Raw genomic sequence first — 15,251 nt, 5'->3', positions numbered from 1 at the left:
CAATTTTTAATATAGAAAATTAAGATTAAAAACTACTCAATATTTAAATCTCTTCTTTTATATATATATATATATATATATATATATATATATATATATATATATATATATATATTCATAAATTAATTTAATAATTATATGATTAAATATACATTATGTAAATTTGTTAGTTATATGTACAACATAACATACGACTTTAAGTATGCTATAAGATTTTTTTATTTTTTTTTAATTATACAAAATATAGTCATTGCATAAGCACAACAAACAATACTACGTTATTCACATATATTTATTTTATCAAAATAATAAAAACAATAGCAATGTAAAATAGTAGCTCAAACTCAGCATTGAGCCATAAGAACAGGATTCAACACATTTTGAGACTCCAAGTATTAAATCCGAAATAGTTAACTTGATAAGATGGATATGGAAAAGTCAAGATGAACTATAATTTGCAAGAAAGGAATATAAAAAAATTGAGAAATTAAAAATAGAAATGATAAAAAATAAAAAATGGGATTTGATTGTACGAAACTTTGATAAATTTTGATTTTTAAACTTTAAAATTGAATGAATATAATCTTTTTAACACAACTACATTAATTTTTTATTTTTGACACATTCTCATTTGCGTTTGACATGTCAGAAAAATTTAACATAATTTGGTTAAAAGTACTACGTTCATTTATTTGCAGAGTTTAAGAACCAAAATATGTCAAAGTTTTGGACAAGGACAAATAGACATGTCAAAGTGACGGGTTGGCTCACCACGAGCCGGGTTCAAAATGAGTGAACCCAACCCGGCTCACTTTCTGGTGAGCCAAAAATTTTATAACCCGGCTCAATCCATCACGGGTTGGTGGGTAAGTGGGTTGGCTCACCAACCCACCTAAAAATTTTTTTTTAGTATTCAAATATTTAAATAAATTTTTAAGTAACCCATGAGATGACAATCATAGTAAAATCAATAACCAATGTTTTGATCATGCTCACCACCAATATATGAAGAATTATTTTCAAGAAAGTATCCATTAGTCTAAGAAAGCATGGCTAATATTACAAATTTTCTGTCATGTTATTCAACAAAATATAAATAAAAAAACTATACATTTTTTTCATGTTAATTTAGAAAAAAATGTTTATAGGACGGTTAATTGAGTAATTTACCATAAAGATTATAGTTAAAGATTAAAGTATCAACATATATATAACTTAACAATCAAATTAATTAAACATTCAAACTATTCAAATATAATTAAGCAACATTTTAACATTTAAAAATATGAAATTGTGAACAAATATAATAGGAGTAGTAAATAATTATTAAAAAAAAAATTAAAAATTAAAAGAAAATTTTTAAAAAAATAAAAAAAAATTGTAAAAAAAGTTGGTGGGTTAAGTGGGTCAACCCACCTTCAACCCGGTTCGAACCCGTTTAACCCGTGGGTTAAGTGAGCCGGGTTGAATTCAACCCACTTTTGAAAAAGTTGAATTTTTGTCAACCCAATCCGGCTCGAACCCGTGGTGAGCCGGGTTGGCTCGCAGGTTGAAACCCATTTTGACATCTTTAAGGACAAATCTCAATTTTATGTCAAAGTTCAAAGACTAAAAATATACGCAACTCTTAAAATTATTTTGATAATTATATTTTGAGCACTAAAAGGACAGTGGCATTACCAATGATGACTTTAATTAAAATTAAAATCAAATATACTTCTCTAATAAACACTAAGGAGCGACCGAAAAGTTTAGGAGGTTTAAAACAAACTTATAAAATAAGGCTTTTTATTTATTTTTTTCGAGCATTTTTTGATGTGATAATATTTATTAAATTGTCATAATTAATTTTATTTAACATTTATTTTTTGAATAGATCATAAGGTTAATCCCTTTAATTTCTTGAGACATTGATAATATTTTTATTATCTTTATATCCTAGAAACTTCTTTTTGTTATAACAACTGACACTGAAATTGTTAACATTATTCTATAAGCTATATATGCATTTGGAAAAGAATCTATTCCTTTTATATAATTAAGAATATCAATTGGTTTATCATTTTTTCAAACCTATAATTGTCCTTAAGATATTTAATTTTGAAAATAAATCAAGTTCTTCAATATCCAACAAATTATCATGTTTTAAAGATTTTTCAAGATTTAAGCTTTTTCTTTCAAAGATGTACCATCCGGTGACTTTAATTTTTTGACACTAACTAAAATCCACAATTATCTTCATATATTTTAAATTGTTCAAATCTACTTTGAAATGTGATAGTTACTTTATCTACAATATACAAAAAGTAATCAATTCTAAATGATTTTTGATGAGATTTTACAATTTTATTCTTAACATTTTTATCAAATTGTTTATTTTTGCGTCTAATATGTTTTTCATGAAGCTTATGTTCTATATTTATTTCAAAAGTAATTTCCATGGTATAAATCAATGCATTTTAAAATCCATTTTCTATGTACTTTTCAAAGAATGGAAGAAAATATTTTAATTGTTCAATAGCTTCATCAATATAAAACGAATGAAATAAAACAATAAAACCTGATTTTGGATGTCAATAAAGAAAACTCTCAAGTCTCTTTCTCCTTCTCAAATATCAATTTTTCACAAACCTGCAAAATTAATTTCAAGATTAATCATTAATGAAAATAATAAAAAAAGTTATTGTTCTTTTCAACTCGACAAAAAGTCTTTTTTCCCTAAACTTGAGTTATCTTTGAACAAATAATCCAACTTTGAATTATGTTTCAATTAATCTATTATCCACAAAAAGACTAAGCCCTAATCTAATTAATAGTTTTGGAAAAAAAAATTAGTTTCTCATCAAAATATATGCAAAAAAAACTCTTGAAACTCATAAATTGAAAAGTACCAAAAAATAAAATTGAACAAAAGAAATGCATTTCGAATTCTTAATACAAATTCAAAATAGAATAAAATCAACAGCAACACAAATAGAAAGAAAAAACATACTAATTAAAAATGAGATGAAAAAACTGGTAAACACAAGCAACATGAGATTCAAGGAATGTAATATACTAAAACTTGAACCTTAAGAAAATGATACTCAACAAATAAGAAAGTAGGGATATGTAAAAGAAGTCACAAAAAGATAAATGAATAAAATAGTATCTTGATTATAAGAGAAATAGATAACAAATAATTTATTTTTTTGTAAAAAAAATTATAATTTACTAAAAAAAAGGTTTTAACTCATTAATTATCATTTTTAATACCAATAAAAATTAACAAACACTAATAATAATTTAATTAGATTTTATTCTCAAACATAAACTTATAATTAATTTAATAAACTTATATAAGTAATAATATATTTTTTGAGTTTTTTTTTAAATATAACTTTCTAATTAATTTAGTAGAGGTATATTAGTACTAAATATTTCTTTTGAAGTATTTTTCTTAAACATAATTTATGTAATTAATTTATTAGAAAAATATAGTAGTAAAAAAAAGTTGAGACCTTCTTTTCCTGAAGTCCTAAAATTGGGGATGTCAAATAAATTTGTACCCGCATGATTCGGCAAATAAAACCTGCAACGGGTATGAAATGGATATTGTAAATTGATACCCGCAGATAACGCGTACGAATATTTTTAATACCCGCATGTTAACAGGATGGGTACGAGTATCATAGTATTCGTACCCGTAGGTACTCGTACCCGCTATATTATAATTTAAATTAAAAAAATAAAATAAAAATGAATAAAATATTAACATATTGATTTTGAAGGAGTTATTCTTTTATCAATTAGTTTAAAAAAATCATTTTTTTTGTAAATTGTCATTCAATATTATTTAAATGATTTGTACTTTGTTTAAAATTTATGAACGTTATATATTGTATTTTATTTGAATTTACGATTAAAATATGTTGTTAAATATTTATTTTTATTTTTTTTGTAAATATCCGCGGGTACCCGTGAATATCTGTGGATAATAAAAAATTATGTGGGTACCTGCATAACGGATACCCAACGAATATGAGTACGGATACAAGATATATATTTATCCAGCAAGTAGGGTATGGAAAGCTATACCCGTACTTCACCCGTCCCATTGACATCCCTACCTAAAACGAGTGTTTTATCCTTGAGTCAGACTACTAATTTAATTTTTATATTAAGAACTTTAACCCACTTTATAAACTTTTATAATTTTGATTTTAATAAAAATTAAAATGACAATTTACTCCTCTGATAAGACTAATTTGGTTCTGATGTGAAATTTATCTACTTTATAAATTTGTGCTATTTTTGTTATTATATCACGCATTACTATAATATAAAATGGTGACTTATAAATACTTAATTTGAAAATTGATTTTCTGTGACAAGATATAATTCATTAGTAGCAAAAAAGTAATAACAATTTATACTAATAGTCATTCAAGACATGAAATGCATACTAGATAGTAATTACTACTTTCTAAATCATTTTCATGTGGGTCACCCAAATAGAACGTGCAACAAGGCTTTCCACATAACTATGAATGAATTGAGTAAACATTTATTGTAACCTAAACTTATCGACTAATCAATTTAAGTCAAACTAGTTAAAATTTATTTGATTTAAAATGTAAAATTTTATATCATTTTCAAAATTTTGGTGAATTATTTCGGTAAAGAATAATAATTTCATTCAATTAGTTTTTTACAATAATGTTTTAATTTATCAATGACTTTGGTCCAATTATATAAAGCCTAGAAGTCCATTCGTTAATCTCGAAATATGTTTATTGACATTTTAAAATGTTGAGCTAAGCAAGCTCTAAATAAACTTAAAGGCAATGAAGAAAAAAAACACACACATGTATTAAATAAAATGGGTTGTCCGAATTATGTTTAATAAAAATATAACTAAATTTGGTGCAATAATTTATATTATTTAAGACGGTTAATTAACACACTAATTGCACCAGTTAGAAGAGCTTGATTCATCTCGAATTGGTCACTTATTAAGCTAATTTGATCGACTCACTTACTAACGAGCCAACAAATTTGACTCAATTCACTATCAATTAGTAAGTTCAACGGATTAGCTCACCGACTCACCTAATAAAAAAATACAATTTTTTTTTGGTAAAAAAACTAAATTATAATTTAGAATAAAATCTCAATAAACTTCTACATAATCAAAATACAATCCAAAATGATATTAAATTCCAAATATAAACCAAAATAAAAAAAATACAAATTATTATTTAAACTTCTACATAATCAAAATACAATCCAAAATGATATTAAACTCCAAATATAAACCAAAATAAAAAAAATACAAATTATTATCTAATAACAAATTATAAATAACCCAACCCGACTCAAATACAAAATCCAACATAATAAAAATCATTTATATCACAAGTTCAACCCATATAAACTAAGTTCGTGGTATGTCAGGTCAAAAAATAATCCGTACTGAAATTTTTAAAATATTTTCAACTCAATCCAACCTATATCCATGGGTTGATCCTCGAATTCTAACTCATTAAAACAATTATATTTGTATTTTCTTATTTAATTCTATAACGTCAAAAATTAATCCATAAAAAACTTTTATCATCAGATGCGTGTGGTGTTGTTCTAGAAAATATTTATCTATAAATTAATTTTTGGTTAAAAATTATTAATAATTTTAAAATAGAATTTAGTCATTAAAATTTATTTATATTCAAAATTTTAATATATTTTAATTTTAAGTATGATGTTAATCAGTGACCACCGTTAATTAATGTGCATTAGTATCATTACGAAAATTAAAATAATTAAATACATTAATTAAAATAGTATAAATATATAATATATTTTTTAAAAATAAATACCCTTCTAATTTTTAGATAATAACAATAACAATTTATACAAAACAAGGACTTTAAAATTTTTAAAGTCTCTATTCAAATTTTTTAGTTTCTTTTTTGTAATTTTAGATGTTTAACACTATTTTTTTTTGCTTTGTTTTTTTATTAATTTAAATTTTTTTATGTTTAATTATATTTAATTTGTAACAACATTAAAATATAATTCTTTTATTATTTAATTGTTTTTTAATATTTATTAATGACAATTAAATAAAATATTAAATATACATGTACAACATTTATGGATATTTTGTCTTTTAATTAAAATAAAATTGTATTAATGGTTATTAAGTCAGATTTTATTTAATATCACACTTAATTATATACTTTTTATAAAATTCAGTGTATATTAATTATCTTTAATCAGTACTTTTAGTACACTAGTTAACATGATCCTAATTTTAAATTTAATATATATATATATATATATATATATATATATATATATATATATATCAATTTTGTATTGTAATTATTTTAAAAATTTTAACATATTAAACAATTGTTTCTAGAAAAGATTGAAACGAGTACGTGTTTAAGATCAAAATATATTAAAATGTTAAACATAACGTTTTTCAATTTTGATCGAATTTCAAACATTAAAATTATATTTAATTCATATTTTAATTATACAAAAATAAAATGTAACTTCCATGATTCAAATATATATTTATTGTCATTTAATTATGTAAAAGTTATGGATGGTCCAAACTAAAATAAATGTTAATTGTAAATATAAATGTTGATTAATTATTAAAAAGATACCCTCTGTTATAATTACAAGTAAATGAATGACAACAAAATTAATCATTAATATTTTCTATTAAAATTAATTAAATATAAAGTTTAATTTTATATTTTGTAATTATAACTGCATAACTATAATATAGCTTTAATTATTACTTTTTTAAGCATGGAAGTAACTATTAATTATTTATATTTGATTATATTTTAAAAATATTACATTGATTTTAATATCCGTGAATGAAGAATATATTTCTTTATATTAATGTAATATTCTCAAATATATTGATTTTGAAGAAGTTGACATCCTACCTAAAGCGAGTATTTTATCCTTGAGTCGAACTACTAATTTAATTTTTATATTAAGAACTTTAACCCACTTTATAAACTTTTACAATTTTTGATTTTAATAAAAATTAAAATGACAATTTACTCCTCTGATAAGACTAATTTGGTTATGATGTGAAATTTATCTACTTTATAAATTTGTGCTATTTTTGTTATTGTATCACGCATTACTATAATATAAAATGGTGACTTATAAATACTTAATTTGAAAATTGATTTTCTGTGACAAGATATAATTCATTACTAGCAAAACATTAATAACAATTTATACTAATAGTCATTCAAGACATGAAATGCATACTAGATAGTAATTACTACTTTCTAAATCATTTTCATGTGGGTCACCCAAATAGAACGTGCAACAAGGCTTTCCACATAAGAATGAATGAATTGAGTAAACATTTATTGTAACCTAAACTTATCGACTAATCAATTTAAGTCAAACTAGTTAAAATTTATTTGATTTAAAAAGTAAAATTTTATATCATTTTCAAAATTTTGGTGAATTATTTCGGTAAATAATAATAATTTCATTCAATTAGTTTTTTCCAATAATGTTTTAATTTATCAATGACTTTGGTCCAATTATATAAAGCCTAGAAGTCCATTCGTTAATATCGAAATATGTTTATTCACATCTTTAAAATGTTGAGCTAAAAAAAGAACACACATGTATTAAATAAAATGGGTTGTCCGAATTATGTTTAATAAATATAACTAAATTTGGTGCAATAATTTATATTGTTTAAGACAGTTAATTAACACACTAATTGCACCAATTAGAACAACCTAATTCATCTCAAATTGGTCACTTATTAAACTAATCCGACCGACTCACTTACTAACAAGCCAAAAAATTTGACTCACCTAACAAAATAAAATACAATTTTTTTTGGTAAAAAAACTAAATTATAATTCAGAATAAAATCTCAATAAACTTTTACAGAATCAAAATACAATCTAAAATGATATTAAACTTCAAATATAAATCAAAATAAAAAAAATACAAATTATTATCCAATAACAAATTATAAATAACCCAACCCGACTCAAATACAAAATCTAACATAATAAAAATCACTTATATCAAGTTCAACCCATATAAACTAAGTTCTTGGTGTGTGAGGTCAAAAAATAACCCGTACCGAAATTTTTAAAATATTTTCAACTCAATCCAGCCTATATCCATGGGTTGATACTCGGATTCTAACTCATTATGAGAAGTATAACCATTATGATTAAGTTATTTTACCCCACCTTTTAGTAAGTCAGACAACCCCATATCAAATAGACCAGAGTCATACATAAGAAAATTTATATTTTAGGAACAAGTAAGCTTATTCAAAGAGAGTTTAACTTATCTCAACCCACTTCAAACCCTACCAAGTAACTACAGTTAGTGCTATTCATTTTCTGTCTTACTCTGTTAACTCAAGAGAGACACCGGTTTTGAGCAGGTAAAGCACTTCAAACATTCTAATCCAGCACTTAAAAACATTTACCACAACTTGGTACATTGTCAAACTGCACAATCAAACCTTAACTTTACATAACCCTGACAAATGAAATCACTGAACAAACATAAAGTTTTAGTTTAGATACCAAGTAACTCCTAGACGCTACTGCCTATCAGCAAATAAATAAACTAGGTTAATCATTGTGAATGGACAAAGAAAAAATTATTTAGGTTACCCCACAAACAGATGTATGATGAACAACACAAGACCACATTCATGAGCCCGGCATTGAACGGTAATGCTGCTTACATAACAATCCCTTCCTCGGAAGACGAGGAACACGCTTAAACTGCATGGATGGCACTGCCATTCATATTTGAACTGCCACATGTTGGTGTTGCATGGAAAGCTGACTGTCTCGAGGGTCCTTCTTCAAGAAGTTTAAGAGACAGGGTGGAGGGACCTGAATCCCCAATAGACTCCCCTAAACTCAGTTTTGAGATGCCAACCAGTTCATCAACATTGATTGGGCTTTTAGAATGTACTGCAGTTGGCTTCAGCACTTCATGTGTCTCCTTCTTGGCGGGCTCTGGACTGTATCCTGACCAATAGGGAAGAGGAAATGGGAACACTGGAGAATAGTATGCAGGATATAAGACTGGATAAGATGATTGTGTGTTTTCAGGCTTTGATGGGGCAGGTTCTCCATCATTTGAGTTTGTGGAATCCATGGATTCACACTCTTCGTCAAGGGGAGGAGGCGCAGGCAAGGGGTTATTGCCTTCTGTTTCAACCGGTAACTGATTAGCTGACAAGAAGTCTTGCTGTACCATTGCAGTGTCAGCTGCCTGCAAAATCACAACAAAAAATTCAAGAAATCTAGAAAAATTAGAAGGGTCCAAGGACAAAGGGACATTACAGATTTCCAATACCAGAATTTGAAAAAGCATCCATGAGAAAATGCAATGTTTATCTCTAAACTACTCCAGGGCAATGTTTTGAAATGCAATCTAAGTAAAGCTTGATAATCAATACACGTAAGGTAGTCAAGATACAAATTTGTCAAATCGAATGCAGAAGAAAGGAAATGGGAATTTTTCATTTTGCATACATTACAGACATCATTATATATAGTTTATGTGATTAACTAACTTATTTGTCACAGGAGCCATAACATATCAAACTATTTTCAAAGAAAGAAACATATTTGGATAATCTAATATATGCCCATGATGTAATGAACAGATTATGCAGCATCAATTTCGAGGTATGCATTTTGATGAATAAGGGTACAAACTTCATCTGCAACAATATCAAACAAGCTGGACCGTCTCTTCCGCCTGGACACATTGCTTTGCCTGATGAAATATTTTTGTGCATGACTAGCCACTTGAGTAGGTGTCCTTGTTATAACATAGTTCCTTGCAATTCCACGCCAATCACCTTTGCCCAGCTTCTGCAATCCGAGTAAAAACATTCTATGTTCCTCCTCAGTCCACGGAACACCTGCACAAAAGAAATTGTACATTAAACCTTGACACAATAACATAAAAAACTGGGCTTGGCCAGAAATGGATCACACATTAAAATCTTTAGGCTTCTTATCATTTAAGAGCTGTAAGACTCGTCAGAGCTAAGCTTACAACACTAAACAAAGACCCACTAGGGAGGTAGGCGGGGCAGGGTATTCAGTTAGATGATATCAAATGACACCATAATGTTCTATTGTGAATCATATCTATAAACAAAGAATTGAACTCGAGTCATTTTTAATGGTTTTCCCTACAATTTTTCTGGGTCTCCTTCTATTTCTAATCATAGGGCTACCCTCCATCTAATATAATTTTCTTGCTAAAGCTTCTACAGTTCTTCTCTGTCCATGTCAAAACCACCTGAGGGATAATCTAATAGATTTTCTACCACAGGTGCTATCCCAATTTTCTCTCTAATTCACTCCTTCCAAAACCTTTACTGCTAGCATGTTCAAAACATCCACCGCAAATTCTCATCTCAAATACATTGACCTTATTTTTTTTTATTGGTTTCTGATCACCGGAGTACATCTTACCTTCATTGAGCTTATAGTCGTGTAGTACATTTTTCTTTTAGTTTGAATACATTTTTGTAAGAAATAACACCAGAGGCACTCATCCATTTTATCCACCATACTTGAATCCCATGGTTGACATCGCCCACCACTTTTCTATTCTTTCTGTATGATGAATCCATAATACTTAAACACGCGACTGGAAATAATAACATATGTTCTCCAAATTTTCACCTCTAAAGTAGAAAATATGTGCCTCTAGTTAGCCTTACATTTCATACACTCTTTTAATTCCTGCTTAAATGGAAGCCACAAGCTTCCAAAGCTTGTCTCCACTCTATCCCATTTAATTACTCTCTAAAATCTCCAACTAGGACTATATCATATGGAAAAATCATGCATGTGGCATCAACTATAGGATAAGCTCAGTAAGCTCATCCAATTTAATTTCCAATACATCATTCAATGATATTTTATTCCATAGGCACATGATGCCTTTTTCATCCTTAACACATTTTACTCTGTCCAGGGATCTTTAGCAAGTGAGAAGTTAGATACAATAATAATAATATATTTAATAAATGTTACGAAATTACCATAATTAAATAAATCAGCTTAAGTCAAGTAAAAAAGAGATGGAATTTTAAAGAAAAGTAAGATTTATAAACCCTAAGTCACACCATATTCTCATAGAGCAAAAATATTTGAGAAAGGAAGGAAGAGAGAAGTTAACGAATAGAGGAAAGAAGAATGGAAAATCTAAACACCCCCTTTAGAGAATTGTCAATTGTCCCAGGTAAGTGCACCCCACTGTATGCTTCCCACTTCCCATATTTTATGAATAATTCCTTTCAATCGATTTATATGTTTCTTAAAATTCATGAATGAATGTGTATAGAGTTCCATTAGGGTTTAGACAAATCAATACATTATTAGTGAGTTTCTATGGGCTTTTATAATTTTTTATTGACTGATATTATGTATGTGTTCTTTTTCATAATTGGAAAGGTTTGGGTGACTATGAAATGCCCTATTAATCCTCTATATGAATGAATAACAATATTTTATTCCATATATGAATGATATGTTTACCTCCTAGTTCAAAGAAGGATTGTATGTTTACCTCATAGAATGACTAAGACATAATTGTTTATAAAGAAAGCATGTATAAGACTGTACACCCTCTTTAGCAACAGAAGGATAATAACTCCTTCGATCCCCAAATAGTGGTTGACACTCCTCAAACTAAGGAATATAAATATACATAAAAAGTTATGTATAAGGAAAAGAATATTAAGACAGAACGTTCCCTTTTACAAGAAAAGAATATGCATCTCCTTCGGTTCTCAAAAGATGGTGTCATCCTTCGGTTGTCAAAGACTTCCTTTAGGTTCTCTTTGACAAGGGAAGGATGTATGGAAAAAGCAAGGAGACACTCCTCGAGATTATGAGCTCAAGTTTCACAGTAGGACAAAAAAGAAAAGCTAAAGTAATAAATGCTAAGAAAGGTTATAAAGCTATGAGAATGTTATAACAGTTTATGCACAAAATATATGATGTTATTCTGTCCCTAAGACGCTCAACTAAATCTTCGCTTTATTAGTTTAAATTAAAATGTTTTAGACTAAACAGGGCTTGCAGGAAAGCAGTGTGTCATGCTTTTATAATTGAAGTCCTACTGTGCGGAGCATTCATTAGTCTTTTTACTTTTTAATTACAACATTATAAGGATTTATGATTAATAATTGTAATATACCTTTGGAATCCAAGATTGAGATGTTTATTTTATTTTATAAGTTTTCTTATTGTAATTCTGCATTATACATACAAGTACGGTAATAGCTGTGAATACAAGCTCCAAACTAACCAAGGGATTGTAAAAGGCCCATGATAGATCATGAGACCTATTCCTCTCCCTACACTTAATGTACAACCCCAACATCATGCCTAGATGTTACAAAATGACTCAATCACCTTGAAGGATAAGGTGGAAAATGAAACTACAGTATCTAAACCAATACCAGGTGTTTCCTTGAAGTATGAAGGAGTCAATTAAGAAGAGGAATATGACTCAAGACAAGAAGGTAACCCCCTCCCAACCTTCTTCTAACAAGAGGTTCAAAAATATTTTATGGGTGGGTAGGTATGATGCAAAGAGGGGGACTAGGAACCCGACTTGGTCAATATATCAATCATGTTTACAGTGTGCATGAAACATATAGAACTGTATTATCAAACTAGTGTTCTCATACACCATTTTTTTATGAACAGGACATATCCTATTTGCAATTAGTAGCAAAAAGTGTAAATGTCCTGTGACCTACAAGTGTATTTTTGTCACCCTATCCTCTGATATATTTAGTATTAGCATCAGTCAGTATAGAGTCTGCATCAATGCTTGTCAAACTTACATAAACCTCTTTGGACTAGTTGGTTACCTTTTTTATTAGAAACAAAAATGTCCAAAAATTACAGCAGCAGTTTCCATGTAGCACATAGCGTACCGCCATAGTTACGGTACACTTTCAAAGCAAACAAAAAGTAATCCAATAGAAAGCATAATAAACTTGTCTATAGGCACATAAGTTTTCTCTAGACTAAGCTGGCTCAAAACCTGGTCTTTTTCATAGGTCAAACTAGCAAAAACTTAGACAGATGACAGATAAGCTCCTTACCGATTAGAACCTTCAGTGAACCACACAAGCAGCTTCTTCTCAAAGAACATGATAATTACAGAATACAAACACACCCAATCCATTTCTAAACATTTTCCAGATTCAAAATCTAGCCAGCCAAGCATAAATACATACTTCACACAAACACTCAAACAATTCAATCATGAAAAAAAAAAACCCTTCATAAAGTTAACCAGTACCTTTCTTGTCTAGTTATTCCCACAGTGACAACAGACAAAAACAGAAATATTTTTTGACCAAGAATAGCGTTATCCGAACTAAAACAATCCACCACACAATTAACCCAATTTAATTGACTTCACCTAACTCAATCAACCAGTGTAAACACCACCGAAAAAAACATTCCAATTCCCAACTAATTTCCAAAAACCAGCATGCAATTCCACGAGTAACCTTCAAGTCCAGTAAAAAAAAAATAATCTTTTTTCAGACAAGAAATCCAACCCTTCTTTCTTTCACGGGAGCTCGAAGAAGAACCGGGAACGAAGTCCTCGGAGGCGTAACCATCGGCCGCGGTAGCGTGATCGGGGGTTTCACCAGGAGAACCCGGGTTGTTTGACCCCGCATGGAGAGGTCCGGACCCGGAACCAGCATAATGGGTGAGATTACCCATACTAGCACTCTTCCGGATCGACCCGTCGGTTAATCGGACTCCGAAGAGCTTAACTCCGCGATTGGGGCAGGTCCTGGAATTGTGCCCATTGTGGCTGCAATGGGAGCAACGTCGGGTCATGGCGCGTTCCGAAGCGGATCCGCCGAAAGGAAAGTACGAGGTTGTGGGAGCGGGTCTTGGGGATCCGAATCACGGGATCCGAGACATGAAATGGGAGTTTTAAGGTTATTTAGGTGTGGTAAGAGGGAATAGGTGTTGTGATGTGTTTGTTTTGGGTTATGTAATGTTTTTGTTACGGTCTCCCTCGGCTTTCGCAGATGGGAGAGAAAGAGAGATGACCATCAGCACAACACTATCCATTTATCTTGTCCTGGATAAAGAGAATAATTACAGTGCATCTCGGCTATATTTGAAACCGTGGTCCTTCACTTTCGACTGTTCACTTAGTACGTGGGACCTTACGTGGCACAGATTTGGAGACTTTTGACTCAGGATAGGGTGCGCTTCCCAATAGTTGCTTATCGAGTTAATCAGAGTATCAGATAGTTATGTGCCTCCTTGCACGTTACTTCAAATTAATTTTCCCAGGTTGTGACGCGTGTTTTCATAAAAAATTTATAAAGAAATTATAATTCAATTAAAAACAATTATATTTGTATTTTCTTATTTAATTCTATAACGTCAAAAATTAATTCATAAAAAACTTTTATCATGATATGCGCGTGGTGTTGTTCTAGAAAATATTTATCTATAAATTAATTTTTTGTTAAAAATTATTAATAATTTTAAAATAGAATTTAGTCATTAAAATTTATTTATATTCAAAATTTTAATATATTTTAATTTTAAGTATGATGTTAATCAGTAATCACTATTTAAGAAATAATTAATGTGCGTTGGTATTTATATTAAAAGTTGAAATAATTAAGAATATTAATTAAAATAATATAAATATATAAAATATATTTTTTGAAAGATAAATATACCCTTCTAATTTTTAGACAATAATAATTTGATATAAAACAAGTACTTTGAAATTTTTAAAGTCTTTATTCAAATTTTTTAGTTTCTTTTTTTAATTTTAAATGTTTAACACTATTTTTTTTGCTGGTTTATTTATTAATTTAAATTTTTTTATGTTTAATTATATTTAATTTTTAACAATATTAAAATATAGTTCTTTTATTATTTAATTATATTTTAGTATTTATTGGTGACAATTAAATAAAATATTAAATATACATGTACAATATTTATGGATATTTTGTCTTTTAATTAAAATAAAATTGCATTAATGGTTAATAAGTCAGATTTTATTTAATATCACACTTAATTATACACTTTTTGTAGAATTCAGTATATATTAATTATCTTTAACCAGTACTCTCAGTACACTAATTAACATGATCCTAATTTTAAATTTAGAAAATAAATAGATATAAATTTTGTATC

General features: G+C 28.3%; 1 protein-coding gene across 1 annotated transcript; it reads right to left on the bottom strand.

The window, feature by feature from the left end:
* Positions 1-8,433: 8,433 nt before the first annotated feature.
* Positions 8,434-14,139, bottom strand: LOC114177666 (transcription factor KUA1). Its single transcript, XM_028063111.1, has 3 exons — positions 13,631-14,139; positions 9,741-9,949; positions 8,434-9,291 (listed from the first exon to the last, which is right to left on the bottom strand). The coding sequence occupies exons 1-3, from the start codon at positions 13,917-13,919 to the stop codon at positions 8,788-8,790; spliced, it is 1,002 nt and encodes a 333-aa protein (XP_027918912.1). The 5' UTR covers positions 13,920-14,139; the 3' UTR covers positions 8,434-8,787.
* Positions 14,140-15,251: the final 1,112 nt, after the last annotated feature.

The sequence above is a fragment of the Vigna unguiculata genome, chromosome 3 (genome assembly GCF_004118075.2).
Source record: "Vigna unguiculata cultivar IT97K-499-35 chromosome 3, ASM411807v1, whole genome shotgun sequence".
Lineage (NCBI taxonomy): Eukaryota > Viridiplantae > Streptophyta > Magnoliopsida > Fabales > Fabaceae > Vigna > Vigna unguiculata.
This window is presented reverse-complemented; position numbering and strand designations above follow the sequence as displayed.

Excerpts from the sequence above, each read along its gene's own strand:
- LOC114177666 (XM_028063111.1), bottom strand. The coding sequence starts at position 13,919 with ATGACCCGACGTTGCTCCCATTGCAGCCACAATGGGCACAATTCCAGG. Across the intron at positions 9,950-13,630 it reads CTCCCGTGAAAGAAAGAAGG|GTGTTCCGTGGACTGAGGAG; the intron begins GTTGGATTTCTT and ends TCTTTTGTGCAG. Across the intron at positions 9,292-9,740 it reads TTGATATTGTTGCAGATGAA|GCAGCTGACACTGCAATGGT; the intron begins GTTTGTACCCTT and ends GTGATTTTGCAG.